Below are 19,967 nucleotides of genomic sequence, written 5' to 3'. Positions count from 1 at the left end.
CGACTGCACTAGCATACACAATTGCGCCAAGTGCAAGGGGAGGCACAATACACTGCTTCACCGTGAAGGCTCCACAGCAACCAGCTCCTCGTCCGGAGCCGCTGTGACTTCAGGTACGTCCGAAGTACCTCGTAATGTGCAGTCGTATTTCACGGCCGATACTCCAGGGGTCCTGCTGGGTACGGCTGTAATTGATGTATGTCACTTGGGGGTCACATATCCAGCCAGGGCTTCAATTGACTCGGGGTCCGAAGCGACGTTCATTTCCGAACGATTATTCCGTCTGATGAAGCTACCTTTCCGATCCGTGCAAACGCAGGTGCCCGGTCTAGGCCACTCTGTGGCAGCAAAATCAACGAAGCTCTGTGACTTCCACATCGGCACTCCACTGAAACCTCGACTTTGAATTGAGGCCTCAGCCTTGGTCATCCCACGACTCTCCAGCAATCTGCCATCGTACCCCATTCCGCAACAGCTCTTAAACAATCTGCCCGACATCCCATTAGCTGATCCACTCTTCTTCAAGAGCGCTCGAATTGACGTTCTTTTAGGCGCGGATATCCTTCCGTCGATCGTTCAGGGGGGCTTCCGCCCTAACCTCTGCGGATCACTTATGGGCCAAGAGAAAATCTTCGGCTGGATTCTTACGGGTCCAGTCACAAAGAGGCCTCAAGAGTCGATTTCCGCTTTCACGACTAGAGTTACTATCCTCCACGATAAAAAACTCGATCACCTCATCACCAAATTTTGGGAGGTGGAGAATCTCCCCAAGGTAGCCAGTAAACCAGACTCTGCGGGTGAGGATAACTCTGTCCGAACCACACGGAGAGACAAGTCTGGCTCCTACGTCGTGACTCTTCCGTTCAAAAATCCGAATCACCCTGACTTAGGTCACTCGCGATCCATCGCTCTGGAGCAGTTTCTCAAGAATGAGAGCAGATTGTCCAAGAATTCGACACTCAAGGCCGAGTACGAAGCTATCCTGCAAGAGTATCTCGACTTGGGTCATATGAGGCCAGTGTTCTCACATTGCAATCCTGCAATGAGTAACTTTTACTTGCCTCACCATGCGGTCTTTAAGCCCGACAGCACCACCACCAAAGTGAGGGTGGTGTTCAATGCATCGTGCCCATCTTCCAATGAGAAGAGTCTGAATGATATTCTTCATCCAGGCCCGGTCCTTCAGTCCGACCTCACGATGCAAATCCTCCAATGCACATTGGGCCAGCGCGCCGATTTTTCGACGAAAATTCAAATTTTTTATAGAAAGTAAACCTATTTTGAGAATAAAATTTTAGTAGTATATACTTTGACTAAAATGAATCAAAAGATTTTAATTGTTTTGATGCATCCCTGGCATTTTGGCAGCCCTTCAAAGTCAGTTGTTTGATTGCATGCGTGTGAAACTGAAAAGCGCGGGAAAGTTTTTGTTTACTTGCAAGCGTGCCAAAATTTTGTGGTTTGATCAATTTTTTACTAAAATTATGGAAAAGAAAGGCCAAGGTATGTAGAATATTTATATTAAAAAGATTTTGTCTATGTTTGCTAATCTGTTTTTTGTGTGCGTTTATTTGTGTTGTCCAAAAGTAGAAAAAAGCTAACCTGCTAGCCCGTCTGTTGTGGATTATAACTAATTTTGTGCCAAGTTGTGCCAAAAAGTAATTATGTGTCATGATAGTGCAAAGTGTATATAAACTAACTGTAAAAAGCTTTTTTGCTCCATTTTGTTCTAATTTGAATAAATCACTAATATTGTAGTTGTGGTTGAGTTCGCCTATAAGCAACTGCTTGATATCTACATGCAAAACAATCGTAGCGCATCTGCCGTTTCGAGTTGGATTTATTATGAACTCAAAGAATTCGATTTAAGCACGGAAAAAAAGGATGAAATCAACACCAAAGTGAGAAGCTTTCACCTTTACATTCAGAAGAACTTGGCAAAATGTAATAGAAGTATGGCCAGATTTAAGACAAAGCATACCGAGTGGCTTTTGTCCAATATGGCCATAACAGTAAGTTCATTGTTGTCTTCAAATCCAAAGCCGTTACCATCAAGACCAGTTGGACGCCCACCCATTGAATATGTTAACGCCGGTCCCCGTCAGAAGAGAAAATTGGCATCCGATTTAGCTGTACATCAGGGTCACAACACATCTCTTCTTGTGCATGCCGCCGCAGTTTCGGCCGAAAAATCGAACGAGGGAAGATACAGCCCTTGTGCTAAAAAATATATATCTTACTCCGAGTGACCACAATAAGGTTAGAAAAAATCTTTTACGCAGAAAACTGACTCGGTTCGACTAACGGAAGATGAAGCCTTAGCATATCTGCTTGAAAATTCATTAAGTAAAAGTCAATACAACAACTTTCGCGAGCTCAGCATTTCCCGATCTTGTGAACTTTTTCCTGCTTACAACAAAGTGAGAGAAGCTAAGTCAAAATGTAGACCTTTTGATATTAATGTAACCGAGTCAGTTGCTAAAGTCCCGCTGCAAAGTGTTCTAGACCACACTAGTTGCCGTATAATTCAAATGCAAGAAGATTTATTTAAGCAGCTTGGCAATACTTTAAGTCTGACCCTTATTGCAAGCTATGGATTTGATGGAACAACCGGACAAAGCAGCTATAAGCAACACTTTTTTGGATGTGATTCACTCCTTACTGACGACTCGCTTTTTGCGACAACAATAATCCCCCTTAAATTAATGGACCATATTGGAAATGTATTTTGGATGAATCGTACTCCTCAGTCGATTAGATTTTGTAGACCAGTCAAGCTTGAGTTTGTTAAAGAGACAAAAGACCATATTCTTGCTGAGAAAAAAAAATTTGGATAATCAAATAGATAATTTGTCTGCATACGTCTGCACCGTTGTAAATGGAAAATCAATTTCAGTTAAATATGATCTCCAAATGACACTTTTAGATGGAAAGGTTTTAAACATTTTGACTGAAACCAAATCTTGCCAATTGTGTCCGATATGTGGAGCGAGTCCAAAAGACTTCATGAAAAATGCTGAAATGGACTCACCAAAATTTAAGCCAAGACATGAAGCATTAAAATATGGCATAAGTCCTCTACATGGTTGGATTCGATTTTTTGAATTCGTTCTCAAAATTGCATATAGACTGAAACTTAAAAAATGGCAAGTGAGAGATGAAAATGGAAAAAAAGAAATGGCGAAACAAAAAATACGATTCAGAAGAAGATGTGGAATGCTATGGCTCTACATGTGGATAAGCCTAAGCAGAATGGCAATGGAAATACAAACGACGGCAACACAGCAAGGAGGGCGTTTGCAAAACCTAAGCTACTAGCTGAAATTTTAGGTCTTGATGAAAATCTTATTGCATATTTTAACAGTATCTTGATTGCTATTTCTTGCCACCTACCAATTGATCCAACACAATTTAAAAAGTATTGTCAGAAAACCGTAACACTATATATGTCCTTGTATCCATGGTTTCCAATGTCGGCAACAGTCCATAAAGTGTTAATGCACGGCTACCAAATAATAGAAGCATCAATCCTTCCATTAGGTGTTCTTGGCGAGAACGCCTCAGAGGCTCGCAACAAATATTATAAGAGTGACAGGAGGCTACATGCTCGAAAGAGTACTCGGCAAAAAAACATGGAAGACGTTTTCCACAGAGCAATGGATTCCTCAGATCCTCTTGTGTCGAGCATCTACCTAGCAAAAAGATTGGGCCAGCAAAATAAACTACCCCTACCAGCAGACGTAATCGAACTTTTGGAATCACCAAACTTCCTATATCCTTGTAACATGGACAATAATAACAATGCTCCCGTTTTTGATGCTAACAATAGTGATTCAGATTCTGACTCTGAAAATCCGTTTACAATAGAAATTGATGTAGAAGACGACTTTTAGGAACATTTTTAAATGTAAAATTGTTATTTTTAATGCATTTTTATTTTTTATTTATTAATATTAAAGTTAAGTGTTAAATAAATGAATTAAAAACATTTGTTGAATTTAACGACTGCTAGCATCATTAATTACCGTAAAAGTATCAACTAGAGGAAACCTATCTCATATGGGCGGCTATGGAAGGCGTGGTCAGATCGGTTTGAAACTTAGATATATTTTTATGTGCATCGACACTATCATATGTACCAAATTTCAAGAACCTAGCTTGAAAACTTTAATTTTCGTCGAAAAATCGGCTCGCTGGCCCAATGTGCAATGGCGATACTATCGATACGTGTTTAATGCCGACATCACTAAAATGTATCGCCAAATTCGTGTTGATCCAAAACACACCCCAACGGATCCTTTTCCGTAAGCCAGACGGCAACATCGGGGACTTCGAACTAAGCACCGTCACCTTTGGAGTAAACTGTGCTCCTTTCCTGGCTTTGAGAGTGCTCAAACAACTCGCAAATGACGTGAGATCTCGTTTGCCTCTCGCCAGCAAAGTCATTTCCGAGTGCATGTACGTCGATGACGTACTTGCAGGAGCACACTCCAAAGAAGAGGTGATCGCAACTATCGCCGAACTCACAGAAGCTCTGCAGAGTGCGGGGTTTCCCTTAAGGAAGTGGACATCCAATTCCATGGATTGTTTGAAGGCTATCCCAAAGAGTCATCGGCTGTGCGAGGACTTCATAGAGCTTGAAGATTCCAGCACAGCAAAGACCCTAGGCCTACGTTGGCAAGCGCAAGCCGATCTTTTCTTTTTTTCGCCCCCTGACATTCCTCTCCAGCAGTCCTACACAAAAAGGTCGGTCCTTTCCCAGATCGCCAAGTTGTTCGACCCTGCAGGGTGGCTGGCACCCTTTGTCATCCGTGCAAAAATCTTTATGCAAGCGCTCTGGCTACGCGGTTTAGATTGGGACCAACCTCTGCCTGGTGATCTCCTCACCCAATAGCGAGAGTTTATCCTCAGCTTCTCCAGCCTTCGGGATATTCGTGTGCCTCGATGGGTACACTTCCAGCCTCGAGCTACTTTCCAATTTCATGGGTTTTGTGACGCATCTGAGCGTGCTTACGGAGCGGCTGTCTATCTCCGTGTAGAACTTGGCAACCAGATCTTCGTCAATCTGCTCTCCGCCAAAACGAGAGTCGCTCCGATCAAATCCCTTTCCATACCCCGCTTGGAGCTTTGCGGTGCTGTCCTTCTGACCGACTTATGCTCAGTACTGCTGCCGGCATCCCCTGCAGTCAGTTTTCAGTCCTTTTATTGGACTGATTCGACTATTGTCCTAGCCTGGCTAAACAAGCCTGCGTGCAATTGGACAACCTTCGTCGCAAATCGGATCAGTAAGATAATTGAGCTCACCAATCCTGGTGACTGGCATCATGTCAGCTCAGAACATAATCCCGCGGACCTAGCTAGCAGAGGAGCTTCTCTCAAATCCGCTATGGTTCCATGGGCCAGATTGGCTTCGACTTTCCCAGTCTCACTGGCCACTCGTTCCCGCTCTTAGCTTGGAGACTGCTCTGGAGCAAAAAGCAGCTAAAAGTCATGCTGCCACCTTGACTCCTTCAACTGAGTTCATAACCAGATTTTCCGAACTTCATCGAGCCCTCCGTGTCACCGCTTGGATGTTTCGTTTCATCAATCGGTGTAGGAGATCCGCCCCACCTCCATCGCAAGAGCTCAGTGCTGATGAATTGCACTTTATCCAGGCCAGGTTCATCTCCTTGTGCCAAAAGCGAGTCTACGCAAAAGAGATCAGTTGTTTACGTGCACAGCAAAAACTTCCGGCCTCAAGTCCACTCCGAAATCTTAATCCTTTCCTGGATAATAAAGGTATCCTAAGAGCATGCGGACGCATAAGGACATTCGCTTCCTTAAGCTACGACGAACGCCATCAAATCGGTGATAAACTCATGCAAGTCCTGCGTTGTTTATCGTAAGCGTCTCCAAACGCAAATGATGGGCGACCTGCCAGCTGATCGCACAACCTTCACCAGGCCCTTCACCGTCGTAGGCGTCGACTTTGCAGGCCCCTTCGATGTGAAGAATTACGCCGGACGTGCCTGCCGCATTACAAAGGGGTACGTCTGCGTGTTTGTGTGCTTTAGCACCAAGGCTATCCATCTCGAGGCCACGTCCGACTTAACCACCGAAAAATTCTTAGCGGCGTTCTCCCGCTTGGTGGCTCGGCGTGGATGTCCGCAGAAGATTTACTCCGACAACGGGAAAACGTTTGTCGGAGCCACAAAGACTTTATCGCGAGACTTTGTGGAATCACTCCGATCCGAGGTGCTTGCAAAGCACTCTCTCCATAGCCTATCCTGGCATTTCAATCCACCGAGCGCACCACATATGGGCGGCTTGTGGGAAGCAGGGGTGAAGAGTTTCAAGGCCCTGTTCTATAAATCCACTGCCACGACGAAATATACTTTCGAGGAGCTTTCGACCCTCTTGGCAAGAATAGAAGGCTGCCTCAACTCGAGACCGATAGCACTCATGTCCGAGGATTCCACCGATCTACAAGCCCTTACTCCAGGACACATCCTAGTCGGTGGCCCTCTTATAACCATTACTGAGCCCAGAATTACGCAAGATGCGATGTCTATCCTGAATCGCTGGCAGCGACTTAAGGCTCTTCACCAACAATTTTGTTTTCGTTGGAAAGAAGAGTATCTTAAGGAGCTGCACAAACGTAATAAATGGCACTTCGCACAACGTGACTTGAAGGTCGGCGACATGGTCATCGTGAAAGACGACAATGTCGCCATCAACGAGTGGCGGCTCGGCCGTGTCCACCTCACGCACCCAGGAGATGATGGGAAGGTCCGAGTGGCGGACATTCTCACCTCCCGGGGCATCGTCCGTAGACCCGTCCATAAGTTAGTCATCCTACCAACGGACGATAATACCCCTGTGATGTCCAACTAACCCTGTATGTGCATCTAATTCCATCGCTTACCACCCGGCACATCTTTCCTTTTCAGCTATGACATCAGCTGTTCAATCCGTGGAGACACCTGGCATCAACTCCTTCCGATGCCGCGTGTGTAGAGAGACGTTCTGCGGAAGTGCAGGCGTTTCCTGGGCCTTCCGGCCGAAAAACGTATTCGCGCAGTGCTTATCAACAAATACTGCGCGAATTGTCTGGCACACCAGCACTCCGGGCAATCCTGCCGCAGCAAGGCCAAGTGCAAGACGTGTGGCCAGAGCCATCACACTCTGCTGCATCTGCCCGGAGCTCGTCGCCGACAGCGACGTCGTCCCGCTGCAGCTCCTATCAGCGGGCCCACCTCCTCCGCCCTCGCCGGTACACCTGCACTACTAAAAGGATCCCGCACAGGACGACGCCACCAGGCAGCATCCACCACCACGAGGGAAGTTACGCCGCCGCTGAGCACGCTGATGCAGCACAAGGCCGTTAGCATCCTGCCCACGGCAATTATCATCCTGCAAACGGGTGCTAAGGATTTCGATGTGAGGGCGTTGATCGATCCGTGTAGCCCTACTTCTCGGATCAATGCTTCATTGGCAAGGGCCATGGGTCTTTCCGCCACTAGCGTGGGTCCGGGAGAGGTTTGCACAGCGACCATCTGTTCGAAAACATCTGATTTCAATATTGATGCTATCCTGCAATTAGACCCGCAGCTCAATTGCCGGACGAGCACGCAGCCAATCCGGCTGGGATTGCGCTCGCCGACGGCAATTGGGCTCAACCCAGTACGGTGTCTGTTGTGCTGGGGGCTGACGTGTATCCTCACGTCATCCTTCCAGGAATCGTCCCCAGCACTGACGGTCGTCCCATGGCCCACAACACCGTCTTCGGGTGGGTCCTTTCAGGTTCCTGCCTGTAACCCTACACCGATATATTGCAATCCTTGCAAGGGGGGGAGTATGTTAATGCCAGATCCCATTAACAGGATTGCTCCTCCCCCACAGATCCTGATTATGCTATTAACAGCTTCTGTAAATAGCATAACTGCCTGCTCTCAGTGCTTGGCCCTCCGCCAAGTACTATTACTTTTTACTTTTACTTTTAATTGTGAATGTGAATATACAACATCGCCATTTTTGGAGCGGCACCATTTTCTACATTAAAATAAATAATTTTAAAAATCAAACCCACGTTTCCTCACTTATCACGACTCCACACTACAACAGTAAGTATTATTTAATTCATTGCCGATTTAATTACAAAATTTAATCTTCACATTTGTTCCCTAGATGCAATAAATCTGGTTGATGGCAATGGATCGGCAGAAGAGCAACTGAGAAAGGCCATGCAGCTGCAGAAAAAGCGTTTTTTTTTTAAGTTCATGCGTCAACAAAAAAAAAACTGAAAATGAAATTATATAAATTAATGTACTATAGAAAAATATAATATAGAAAAAAAAATATTTTAAAATAAAAAATAAAAAATGATAAATATTTTTAATTTTTTCATTCTTTTACCACCCATTTCATGGCTACCCATGTAACTAGCCCTTTTATGGTGACCCAATTCACTAGTTCGCGGTAAACGATGTGGTGGCGATTGACCTTTTTTGCGGACATTTCATACAAAAATCGAAATGATGAAATGCATTGTAAGTAAGTAATGGTGGTACCCTAGTAAGTAGTGATTTCACCAGCTACGAACCAGTTACAAGTACTAGAGGGATATTATGCTTTTCGTTCATCGATTTCATCGTGAGGCAGTGAGCGTAATAGTCGTTAAAGATGAAATGCTTTCAGTGAACCGAGTTCAAAATGCGGCATGCTAGATTTGAGTTACTTTAATTTGAGTTAACATACGGTGCGGATGCATTGCCGACAACGCCTTTTCTTTACATGCACACTCATTTATACACAAACAAAACAATCGGAATTAAGATCTGTTTTCACAATAGCTTGTTTGTTTTCGATAACCTTTTATATCTTTATTGAAGTACATGTGATTTTAAGAATATAGGTCCGCTTATGGAATCTTAAGTATTTAGCTAAGATTGGATACCTTGCCGAAGATGGATACTCTACATTTTGTAAATTATGTGACAATAAATTTATAATCGGGTTTCACTGTCGATAAGAAAAGTTGGTCGATGTGGTACATTCATGTTGTAATAAGTATATTACTTCATTGATGAATATTGCTTCGCCAATTTGACATCGGATGTTAGATGCAATAGCCCAGTCTGTATTCCGTATGTGTTTGTACCAGAACTTAAAAAAATATAGAAATGACTTTCTCTTCATTTATATTAACCAAAACAATTCATTATACTCACCGCAGAGTAATGCGGCTGAACGTGTCAACCGTTTTTTTTCAACCGAGGTTTTTAGAAGAAACTTTAGTCTCAGTAAATTTTCGCAAAATTTTAATGCAAAGTTAGCACCGCAATTCGTTAAATGCCGAATTAAAAAGAGGCTTGGCAATAGCTTCTATATTTTGGAAAATTTACAAGGCACAGAAGTTGGAACTTAGCATGCAAAAGATATTCGTATTTGATTCCCGCTAATCTTCTAACTATCGTATCAGATTATCGTGTATGTAATGGTCATAGAAATGTATATAATGATAATTGCAGTGCATACCATTTGCGACAAATTTATCGCCTGCACTGCAATGCCAGCTGAGCTTTCAAAAGCTAACCTTTCAAGATCGAGCTTCTGAAAAGCCCTAAAAGCTTTGAGACACAGCTGGTAAATTGCACCTAGCTTCGCTTCGTACTTTCCAAGAAGAGAAAGAGAGAAGCTGGAATGGGGCCCTATAAAAAGAGCCACATGGATCTTTTTCATTCTTTTTCCGGCCATACCACGAGATCACAATTTGTCAAAAATTTGCTTAAAGAAAATTTTTTTTGTGCTGAAAAATTAAAAGTTTTTAATTATATAAACTTATATAATTAAACAAAAGAAAATTAAAATAAATCCCACTATTATCACCAAAAAGTGCAAACGATCGTGGATTCGTTTGTTTTCGGGAATTTGCAGCGCGCAGCTGGCGCAAATATATATCTATAGATATATATACATATGTATATAAAAAGGTATGTTAGAAAGAAAAAAAAAACAAGTAAGAACGTTGCAGTCGGGCGTTACCGACTGCGGAATACTCATTCACATCCCATCAACAATTTAGTAGTTAAGTTTCGCTCTAATACTGTAGAATATACAGGTTTTTCCGATTTGCCACGCCCCAACTGGGCGTAGACACCTCATTTTTGGTCAGTTTTTAGAAAGAGATAGCGGTACCCTAACTCCAAAATTTAAATGCTTAACCTCAAAAAATGTGAAAATGACAGGGTATTTTCCGATATGCCACGCCCCTAAAGAGGCGTAAAAATTATATTTGGGGAATCCATAGAGAAGGCTACCAGTAACTCAACTATCCAAATTTGAAGCTTCTAGCTATTATACTTTAGGAGATATAAAGTTTTGTGGTTTGCCACGCCCCCTGTGGGCGGACATATATCCGACAAAACTTTTTGGTCTTGGGTGATCAGTCCGAGTATATATACAAAATTTGAGATCTCTGCCATCAATAGTGTCCAAAATATAGCAGAATTTAAAAAATCACTATATCTTCAGGTCTGATTTGCCACGCCCCCAATGGGCGAAAACTTATAATTTTTATAATCATAACATTAATTTATAGAATCATAACATTAGCTGACGTGCAAAATTTCAGCATTCTAGGTTTACAACTTTAGGAGATACAGTTTTATCCGATTTGCCACGTCCCCAATGGGCGTAGATATATCCGCCATAGCTCGTGATCTTGGGTGGTCAACGCGGACCTACATACCAAATTTCAGTTTTCTAGCTCCTTAACTAACATGATTTCTGGTATATCGGAAAATGAATTTTCCGATTTGCCACGCCCCTAGTGGGCGGATCGGGAAAATTTTAACACTTTATAAATCGGAGATATACACGAGTATGTGTTCCAAATGTCAAGTCTCTAGCTTCAATAGCGCCGAAATAGATTGCGTTCATACGGACAGACGGACGGACGGACAGACGGACGGACAGCAAGACGGACATTGCACAAAACCAATATACTGATTCACTTTCGTGAATGATTATAAAAATGGGAATATTGAAAATAACATTGCGAATAGAGGCCGAACATCAGCAATAACACCGCGCGACAAAAGACAACTGGCCAAAATTGTTAAGGCTGATCGTCGCCAATCTTTAAGAAATTTGGCTTCTGAGTGGTCGCAGACAATTGGCAAAACTGTCCACCGAGAGTGGACTCGACTGCAATTAAAAAGTATTGGATATGGTTTTTATAAAGTATGTTTTGTTATTAGCTGTGCATCGTACCCAATAACTTACTCGTAATCTTCCTCGTAGGCCAAGGATAAACCCTTGCTTACGCTTCGTCACAAAAACAAGCGTTTGCAATGGGCTCGGGAAAGGATGTCTTGGACTCAAAGGCAATGGGATACCATCATATTCAGCGATGAAGCTAAATTTGATGTTAGTGTCGGCGATACGAGAAAACGCGTCATCCGTAAAAAGTCAGAAACATATCATAAAGACTGCCTTAAAAGAACAACAAAGTTTCCTGCGAGCACTATGGTATGGGGATGTATGTCTGCCAAGGGATTAGGAAGACTTCATTTCATTGAAGGGACACTCAATGCTGAAAAATATATTAATAATATTGGTATATTAATAATATTGGTATTGTTGCCATCAATACCAAAACTATCAGATTGCGGTGAATTCACTTTTCAGCAGGACGGAGCATCATCGCACACAGCTAAGGGAACCAGAAATTGGCTGCAATATAATCAAATGGAGGTTTTAGATTGGCCAGCAAATAGTCCAGATCTAAGCCCAATTGAAACTATTTGGTGGCTAATGAAAAACCAGCTTCGAAATGAGCCACAACGGAATATTGCTGACTCGAAAATCAAGTTGCAAGAGATGTAGGACTCAATTTCTCAAGAGCATTGCAAAACTTTGTTAAAATCAATGCCAAAACGAGTTAAATGTGTAATTCAGGCCAAGGGCGACGTTACACAATTCTAATATTAATTAAATTTTTATACCCTGAACCCATTTTCAATGGGAAATCAGGGTATAATGGTTTTGTTGAAATGTATGTAACAGGCAGAAGGAGGCGTGGCAGACCCCACAAAGTATATATATTCTTGATCAGGGTGACGAGCTGAGTTGATTTGGCCCTGTCCGTCTGTCTGTCCGTCTGTCCGTATGTATGATATAAGAGCTAGAGACTTCAAATTTTTTATTAAATGTCGTTTTTTGTTAAAATTTGCCCCCCACCCTTAAATTCACCCCCTCACCATCACTTTTGTAAAAAGCGTATTTCAAATACTAGAGACTTGTGCTTTAGCAATTACATGCATATCCATGTTATAATCATAATCTGAGAAGTTTCATGAAGATCGTACGTCCACAAAAAAAGTTATTAAGCAATTAAGTTCTCATAGTAAGCGCTCACTGCCGCCCATGCGTGTTTATGCTTGTGTGTGTATATGTATGTAAATGTTTGTGTATGTGTGTGCATGTGTTTGTGTATCTGTGTGTGTGTGCATGCGTTTGTGTGTGTATGCGTGTGTGTGTGTATGTGTGGCTGTATGCGTGTGTGTGTATGTATGCCTGTGTGTGCGTACGTGCGTGTGTGTGTGCGTGTTTCTTGTGTAAGCTGAAAGACGCGAAAAATTATTGAAATATCTATTGCTCCAAGGGTTCAGGGGATCTCGTAGTCGAGCAGTCTCGACTAGAGCTTTCTTACTTGTATCTTATCTCTTAAGTATACCGTTTTAGTAAATTACTCATATTTTTGTTGTTGTTGGAAAGAGAGCATTATTTTTTTTTTTTTCATCATGAAGAGAATAAAATTCTCTTTAAGACGAAATGCATTGGTATGTGTTATCTTTAGTAGTATTGACAATATAGTGTGTTAAACATTGCGCACTGCAAAAAAAACATGCTGTTCGAATTAATAGTGGTTTGGGCTCGTAATATAAATATAAATTTCAATGTTAAGTCCGATACCCACATTGATTGGGTGTTTTCTTATTTACCAAGTGGAACTAGTAGCTCATTAACCTATGAAACAATGTATAGTCATCATAGTGGAATTTCATTTGGGCTTGATTTCAAACTATTTGTGGAACAGTAGGTTTTAAACTAAAACTATTTCAAGCTATTTGTGGAACAGTAAGTCTTAAACTAAAAAGATATATGTATTTAATTTAATTTATTATTATTTTTAAGTCTACATTATTTATTATATTTGTTTTTCATTTGTATTTATTTTTTTTGTCATATTTAAATAGTATGTAAATTAGTTTAAACTAATCGTAGCTAATCGTAGAAGAAAAATTGAAATTAGGCGTAGAGAACAGCGACAAAATTCGATAGACCACGCGCGAAGACGGACAAACCGAGTCCTTCGACAACAAGAACAGTCAGTGGACACTTTGCGTAGGGATACTCGCAGGCAAAATTTAGAAATTAGGAGTGCTGAACAGCAACAAAATACAGTAGAGCACGCTAAAACTCGGACGGATCGAGACATTAGACAACAAGAACAGTCAGTGGACACTATGCGTAGGGCAACTCGTAGGCAAAATGTAGAAATTAGGAGTGTTGAACAGCAACAAAATACAATAGGACGCTCACAAAGACGATCAAATATTAGAGTAAGACAGCAGGAACACTTGGTTAATACTATACGTAGAGTAGCACGTAGGCAGGATAGCCAATTTTGACTTTCAGAACAAGAGCGCAATAGAAGAGCTAGATCCTTACGTCAGCGCGAGATTGAGAATATAATTTTAATTAGGGAACAAAATAGAGTTCGAAGGTCTAGAATGCGCAGCAATCGTTTGCGTAGGTTAGCAGAGCAGAGAATAAATACAATTAGTAGACGAAATTGTAGAAGAAATATTTCAATTAATGAGGTATCCCTTCAAAGTGGAGTGGAGCAACCGAATACCACATTAGAATTTCATTCGTTAGAGACATTAACCAATAATTTTAATAAAAGTCAAATAAATAGTCAAACTGGGCCCTGACCAACTTTGCCTTTGCTGCAAGGGGCTTTGGTTTCCACATCAAGTGGACAGACTTCGTTCCCAATATATTATTGAGAACAATCAGCATAATGCGTACATTTTACTATTGTCGACAAATTTTCGATCTGAAGATGGCATTTACAAATTTTGTAAATCTTGTAGCCGCACAATAAAATCAGGTAAAGGGCCAAAAAATGCCATTACAAATGGCGTAGATTTTCCGAGTCTTCCACAATACTTAGAAGATCTGACACCTTTGGAAGAACGTTAAATATCTCCACGACTTCCATTTATGATTACAAAATCTTTAGGGCATGAGCGTCAGAGTGCAATAAAAGGAGCTGTTGTTAATGTCCCGATCCCAATCGCAAATGTCGTCACATCACTCCCAAGGGTTTTTCATGAAGCCGAGGTTGCACAGCTTCACCTCAAACGTAGGATGGAATATAGCCATGATATCATGGCTGAAACCATTAGGCCACTTAAAATTATTACCGCCATGAGTTTTTTAGTGTTAACAGAACTTTATCAGAAGCATACTATTTCTATTAATGTCTTCTCTTTCATCAGCCCCTCAGAGTATACCATTCTTTGCAACAGCTGAGGACAATGCTATTTTTAATGAACTTGTAAATACTGAGACGCAGGAGGCCCGAGAAAATGTAGAAATAGAAGAGATTAATCCATGAGGGCAAGAAACATTAATAGACAACATTCAGACAGATAATATTAGTATGAATTAAAGAATATTAAAGAATTCAAATGGCTTCTGGCGAAAGACAGCGACCCCTTGATTTGATTGGAGATGTCTTTGCAGGCAATAAAAGGAAGTGTTCGGTTAGTTATTTAACTATTGTTAGATCTGAACTGCGAAACTTTGATTGGAGAGGTTGTAGAACCGATCAAATATTTTATTCTTATAAAAAGTTGGAAATGATGTATATGCGTAAGCACACTGCTCCTCGCTGCATTACGGCAGATAATGCTCTAAGTGATGATCACATGACCAATTTAATTCTTCACGATGAAGGCTATCGAGTTTTGAAGGGTATTCGGTCATCTCCAGCTCACTGGGAAGGAGAAAAGTAAAAAGTTATGGCAATGATAAGACAGTTTGATTTGCCAACTGTTCAAACATGAACATACATAATAATAAAAATAGAGACAGTACTCGAATAACCTGCGCGTTATCCGACACAAAGTAATAAATATGTCATCCCTTAGTTGCAGCGACCAATGCAGCGTCTAATATATGTAAATGTAACGTGAGCCTGGGCCCAAAGATTCAAAAAAAAAGGGACACTTAAGTAAACATCTGGGCACTTGTTTGTGTGAGAAAATGCACCCTTCCAGTGACTGGAAGTAGTTTTAAGAGTCTCTGTTAGGTATATAAGAACTAGGATTTTAAGCAATAAAGAGTTCAGTTAAGATCTTGAATTCGGCAAATGTGGAGTGTTTTTCATTTTAACGCTCTAACATTTTGGTCCTTCGGCGTTCTCTGTGTTTTCCCCCACCCGTGGTAAGAGACACAGAGAAAGGAACCAGCGTCTTAATGCTGATAGTTTTAAAACTCAGCTTAAGACAAAATATAGTATATTACTCTGTTTTCCCCCGCCAGTGGTAAGAGACAGAGTATATACATATATAAACTAAAAGTGGTGCTCAAATTTAAAAAAAAGAAAAATTTGTAGTGCTGGTGGGTCTGCATTCCCAAAAAGGGACTAGACCAAATAAAAAAAAAATTTAAAAATCCGAAAAGTTCGGTTCTCTCGTGAAGTGCGGAGAGAGAAAAACAAAAAAACAAAAACAAAAATTGAAGTGATTCTGTTCTCTCTCGCGTGAAGTGCGGAGACAGAAAAAATTAAAAAAAAATAATAAATAAAAATCCGAAAAATTCGGTTCAAAAAAAAAAAATCGAAGTAATTCTGTTCTCTCGCGCAAAGTGCGGAGAGGCAGAATACTACCAAAAGGTTTCTGTTCTCCATCCAAAAAGAGAGACAGAGTAAAACTACAGCGAAATTCGACGAAAGAAAGCGACTCATCAGAACCGTCAGTGGCCAACGGGAAGAGGAATATCACCAAGATCATCAGGCGCCCCCTTCAGAGAAGACTGGATCAACAGGAGGACAGCGCGGATAAAATAAAGATAAGTCGTAGTTTAATTTTTTTTTAATAAATATAAATAAAAATAAAAAGAATGCTGTCAGAAAAAGTGATAAAGTTTTGAAAATGCAATCGGACTTAGTGTCCAGATTGAAAAAACTAGACTCATCTGAAGAAATTAGGCCACCGAGCGAAATTTTTAGGAGAGTTAGAAAAAATAAAAGAAGAATTAGAAAATAATCATACCTTATTGTTAAAAGTAGGGGTAATAGACCATGCATACTTTAACAATAAGGAATTTGATAAAGCGATGAAAAGCATACAAGATTTGAAATTAGAAATTATGAGGGCTGAGAAAGAAGAAGATAAAGATGTGAAGCATGTTAGAGCAGTCACAGTTCACAAAAGCTCTGAAGAAGAAGTAGAGTTTGAAAGCAAAGTCGAACAGTTAAAACTATATTTAGTAGAAGTATATGAGGACATTGCAAAAGGAAACGTAGGAATCTTCGAGATTCGAAAGAATAAAATTAAATATTTATGGAATAAAGTTTCAAAGCTAGTTCAGGAGCTAAGAAATAAATATGTGTCAAACAAAATGTTTGACGAAGAGGTTAATGAATTAGATTTTGATGTGCAAAATGCAATCAGTGCGTTAGAAGCCAAAAAAAGGCACCCCAATTCAACCCATAATCCACGAAAAAATGGATAACCTTCCGGGTCTACCAAAAATTCAAGTCCCAATATTTTTGGAGATGTCAAAGATTGGGATTTATTCGCTGAATTATTTTGCGACCTTATTGATAGAAGAGAAGATTTAACTCCTTCTATCAAATTCAGTTACTTAAAAATCCTCATTACGAGGAGAAGCAAAGAGCATGGTTGCTCATTTATTAACGGGGTCCGCAGATAATTATTCTACCGCTTGGGAATTACTTACCAAGCGATATGAAAATAAAAGGAAAATTTTTTCGGAACAATTGAACCGAATAATGGACCTTCCAAATTTAAATATTGACTCATCCAAAAGTATCAATTATTTTATTGATACAATTAATGAGTCAATACATATAATTAAAAGTAAGGCTCAACTTTCAGAAGAAGTTGATAAAATCTTTGCACACATAATACTAAGAAAATTTAGTAAAGAGGCACTTCAATTATACGAAAGCCAAATAAAAAAGACAAAAGAAATACAATTACTGACTGACGTAATGGACTACTTAGATCAGCGACATTGTTCATTATCCACTTCAAATAAGGAGGAAAAGAAAATTCACTCTGGTTACAATTGTCCTATATGCAAAGTAGTAGGTCATAGTACCACGCAATGCACGAAATTTAAGGCAATGGTCCCAAGAGAAAGATTGGATGCTGCAAGAAAGATACAGTTATGTTTGAGGTGTTTAAGACACACGAATACTAATAGGTGTACAAGTAGCATGAATTGTTACTTTTGTAAGAAGCCTCATCATACAATGTTACATATAAATACAGAAAAAGTTAATACAGTAGTAACAAATGAAGAGGCCTTATTAGCCACAGCGATAATTAAAGTTAAAGCAATAAAGGGGAATTATATCAACTTAAGAGCCTTAATAGATAGTGGATCTCAAAAAACAATTATATCTGAGGAGGCCGCACAGTTGCTAAATTTACCCAGAATCAGAAATGAGACAGAAATAAGTGGTGTCTCATCAGAAAATACTTGTGAGGTCGAAACACAAAGTTAAGCTAATAATAAAACCTAGAGAACCAAATAAAGAACAGTTTAGGGTTGAGGCCATCATATTATCAAAGTTAATGAAAGCTCTCCCAGTTAGTAAAGCAAATATAGACATGGCTCAATGGCACAATTTCACTTTAGCTGATCCACAATTTTATAAACCAGGTCGTGTAGACATAATAATAGGTGCAGACTTATATCCACACGTACTAAAAGATGGGATAGTAAAGATAGATGGATTACTTGGGCAAAAGACTGAATTTGGTTGGATTGTATCAGGTTGTACAAAATCAAAAGGTAAAACAACGATAGTAGCGACAAGTATTGCAATAGAAGACCTAGATCGGTTCTGGGAATTAGAAAACGAAGAAGAAGAAGATGTCAAAGAGATAGAATTTTGTGAAAAAAATTTTCAGAATACAACAAAAATTGATTCAAGGGGTAGATATGTTGTAACAATTCCGTTCAAAGAAGAAAATGAATTAGGAGAATCAAAGCCACAAGCTATAGCTCGATTTCTTAGCTTAGAGAAAAAGCTGCAAAAAAATGAAAAATTAAGAACAGACTACACAAATTTCATGAACGAATACTTGCAGTTAGGACATATGATATCTACAAATAAAGAAGGAAAATATTATTTACCACATCAGGCAGTGTTAAGAGATAGTAGTCTGACAACGAAGCTGTTGGGCTCAGCAATCATCGCTTCATTGTAATTAAGAGCGGCAGTTCATAGAGTATGTTATCATGTAAGAGAATTTGTAACGGAGATCACGCTCTCCCTTTTGCGTTGTCTCTTTCACCCACGCACCGGCTCAGCTTAATCCGCCGGCTCGCGTACATTGTAGTTAGTATGCAATTAACTCTTGTTTAGAGCAGATGCAGTGTTAGATTGACTATTACAAACATAGTAGCGGACAGCACGACAGACTAGTCGCTTGCTCGCGTCTATCACATAAACTCTGTAAACTCTAATAATCGCTAATAAACTAATCACTAAGTAAATTCAATCGTTTAATAATTTAAAGCTATTCGAAAAATCTCGATAGCTCAACATTTGGTGACCCCGACGTGATTCTCTTTTCGTTTCTTTACATATTTGCATATATATATTGACAGCATCACATACATACATACACCCGTGAACATAAGCAGTGTATATAGCGATTAGTTGCGTGCCGTTACTTTGCCAATTCGCCAGACACTCTTTCGTTCGGTCTGCAATACACTGGCGCCCGTAAAAGTAGTACACATGCGAAAACTTCTGCAAATGACAATCTAATAAAGAATCAGCTAATTTCTGAACTATGTCTATGGTTAGTGACTGCGTGTTCTATAGCTTCAATCTATAAGTGATTAAGTTTGCATAAGCACAGTGTAATTACATGCTTGCCGTTATTCTTCGTTGACATTGCACTTTTTCGCCACGGCTGCGATACGAGCGCGTCCATAATAATCGTACCGGTGTGCAACAATTCATACGTGTATATTATTTGAGTACCATAATATAATTCTTTGCCAGTTTATTAAAGTTGCAAGTACTCTGCTCGACAAATACGACTTATTCCAAGTTTGTGTCTGCGCTATATATACATTTACTTACTCTTGCAATCGCGCTCGCACCAACGACTTTGAACTCTATCGTGTTGCTCTTGCTGTACTCGTCATGGCGAATTTAGATGCTAGTGCAGTTGCTCCCGAAGATCGCGTGCGGTTTTATAAGCTCAAGGTACAGTCGGTGAAAAAGCTACAATCCAAGGTCGATTCAGATGCTCTTGCCGATCACAGTGACAGCACTCTAAATGTTCTACTGGAGCATATCGACAAGCTAAGCCACTCCTTTAGCAAGGCCCATGAAAGTCTAGAGGAGCTCGACTTTACTGAGATGTCCAGCAATTTGCGCACTGACTTTGATGATTTAATAATGGTCATGCAGTCAACAATAATGTCCGAAGTGCAAAGTCGTACTGCTCAAGTGCATCATAGTTCCACGTTTAGTCGTCCAAGTGACCCTCCTCGCGCATCCGCTCCCCAGATTGCAGGCTGCACCTGCGTTGCCGCCATTAAAGTTACCTACGTTCAGCGGTGGATATGCTAATTGGGCTGATTTCTACTCAATGTTTTCTACAATCATTGAAAGTCGGCCAGAAATCAGCAAT

At 40.5% G+C, this 19,967-nt stretch overlaps 1 protein-coding gene across 1 annotated transcript; it reads left to right on the top strand.

Annotated features, from left to right (window-relative positions):
* The first annotated feature begins 5,901 nt into the window (after positions 1–5,901).
* Positions 5,902–6,873, top strand: LOC122757842. Its single transcript, XM_044011408.1, has one exon. The coding sequence runs from the start codon at positions 5,902–5,904 to the stop codon at positions 6,871–6,873; it is 972 nt and encodes a 323-aa protein (XP_043867343.1).
* Positions 6,874–19,967: the final 13,094 nt, after the last annotated feature.

The sequence above is a fragment of the Drosophila mojavensis genome, unplaced genomic scaffold, assembly GCF_018153725.1.
Source record: "Drosophila mojavensis isolate 15081-1352.22 unplaced genomic scaffold, ASM1815372v1 contig_136, whole genome shotgun sequence".
In the NCBI taxonomy this organism is placed as follows: domain Eukaryota; kingdom Metazoa; phylum Arthropoda; class Insecta; order Diptera; family Drosophilidae; genus Drosophila; species Drosophila mojavensis.
Note: the sequence above shows the minus strand (reverse complement) of the source record. Positions and strands in the feature narration are given on the sequence as shown.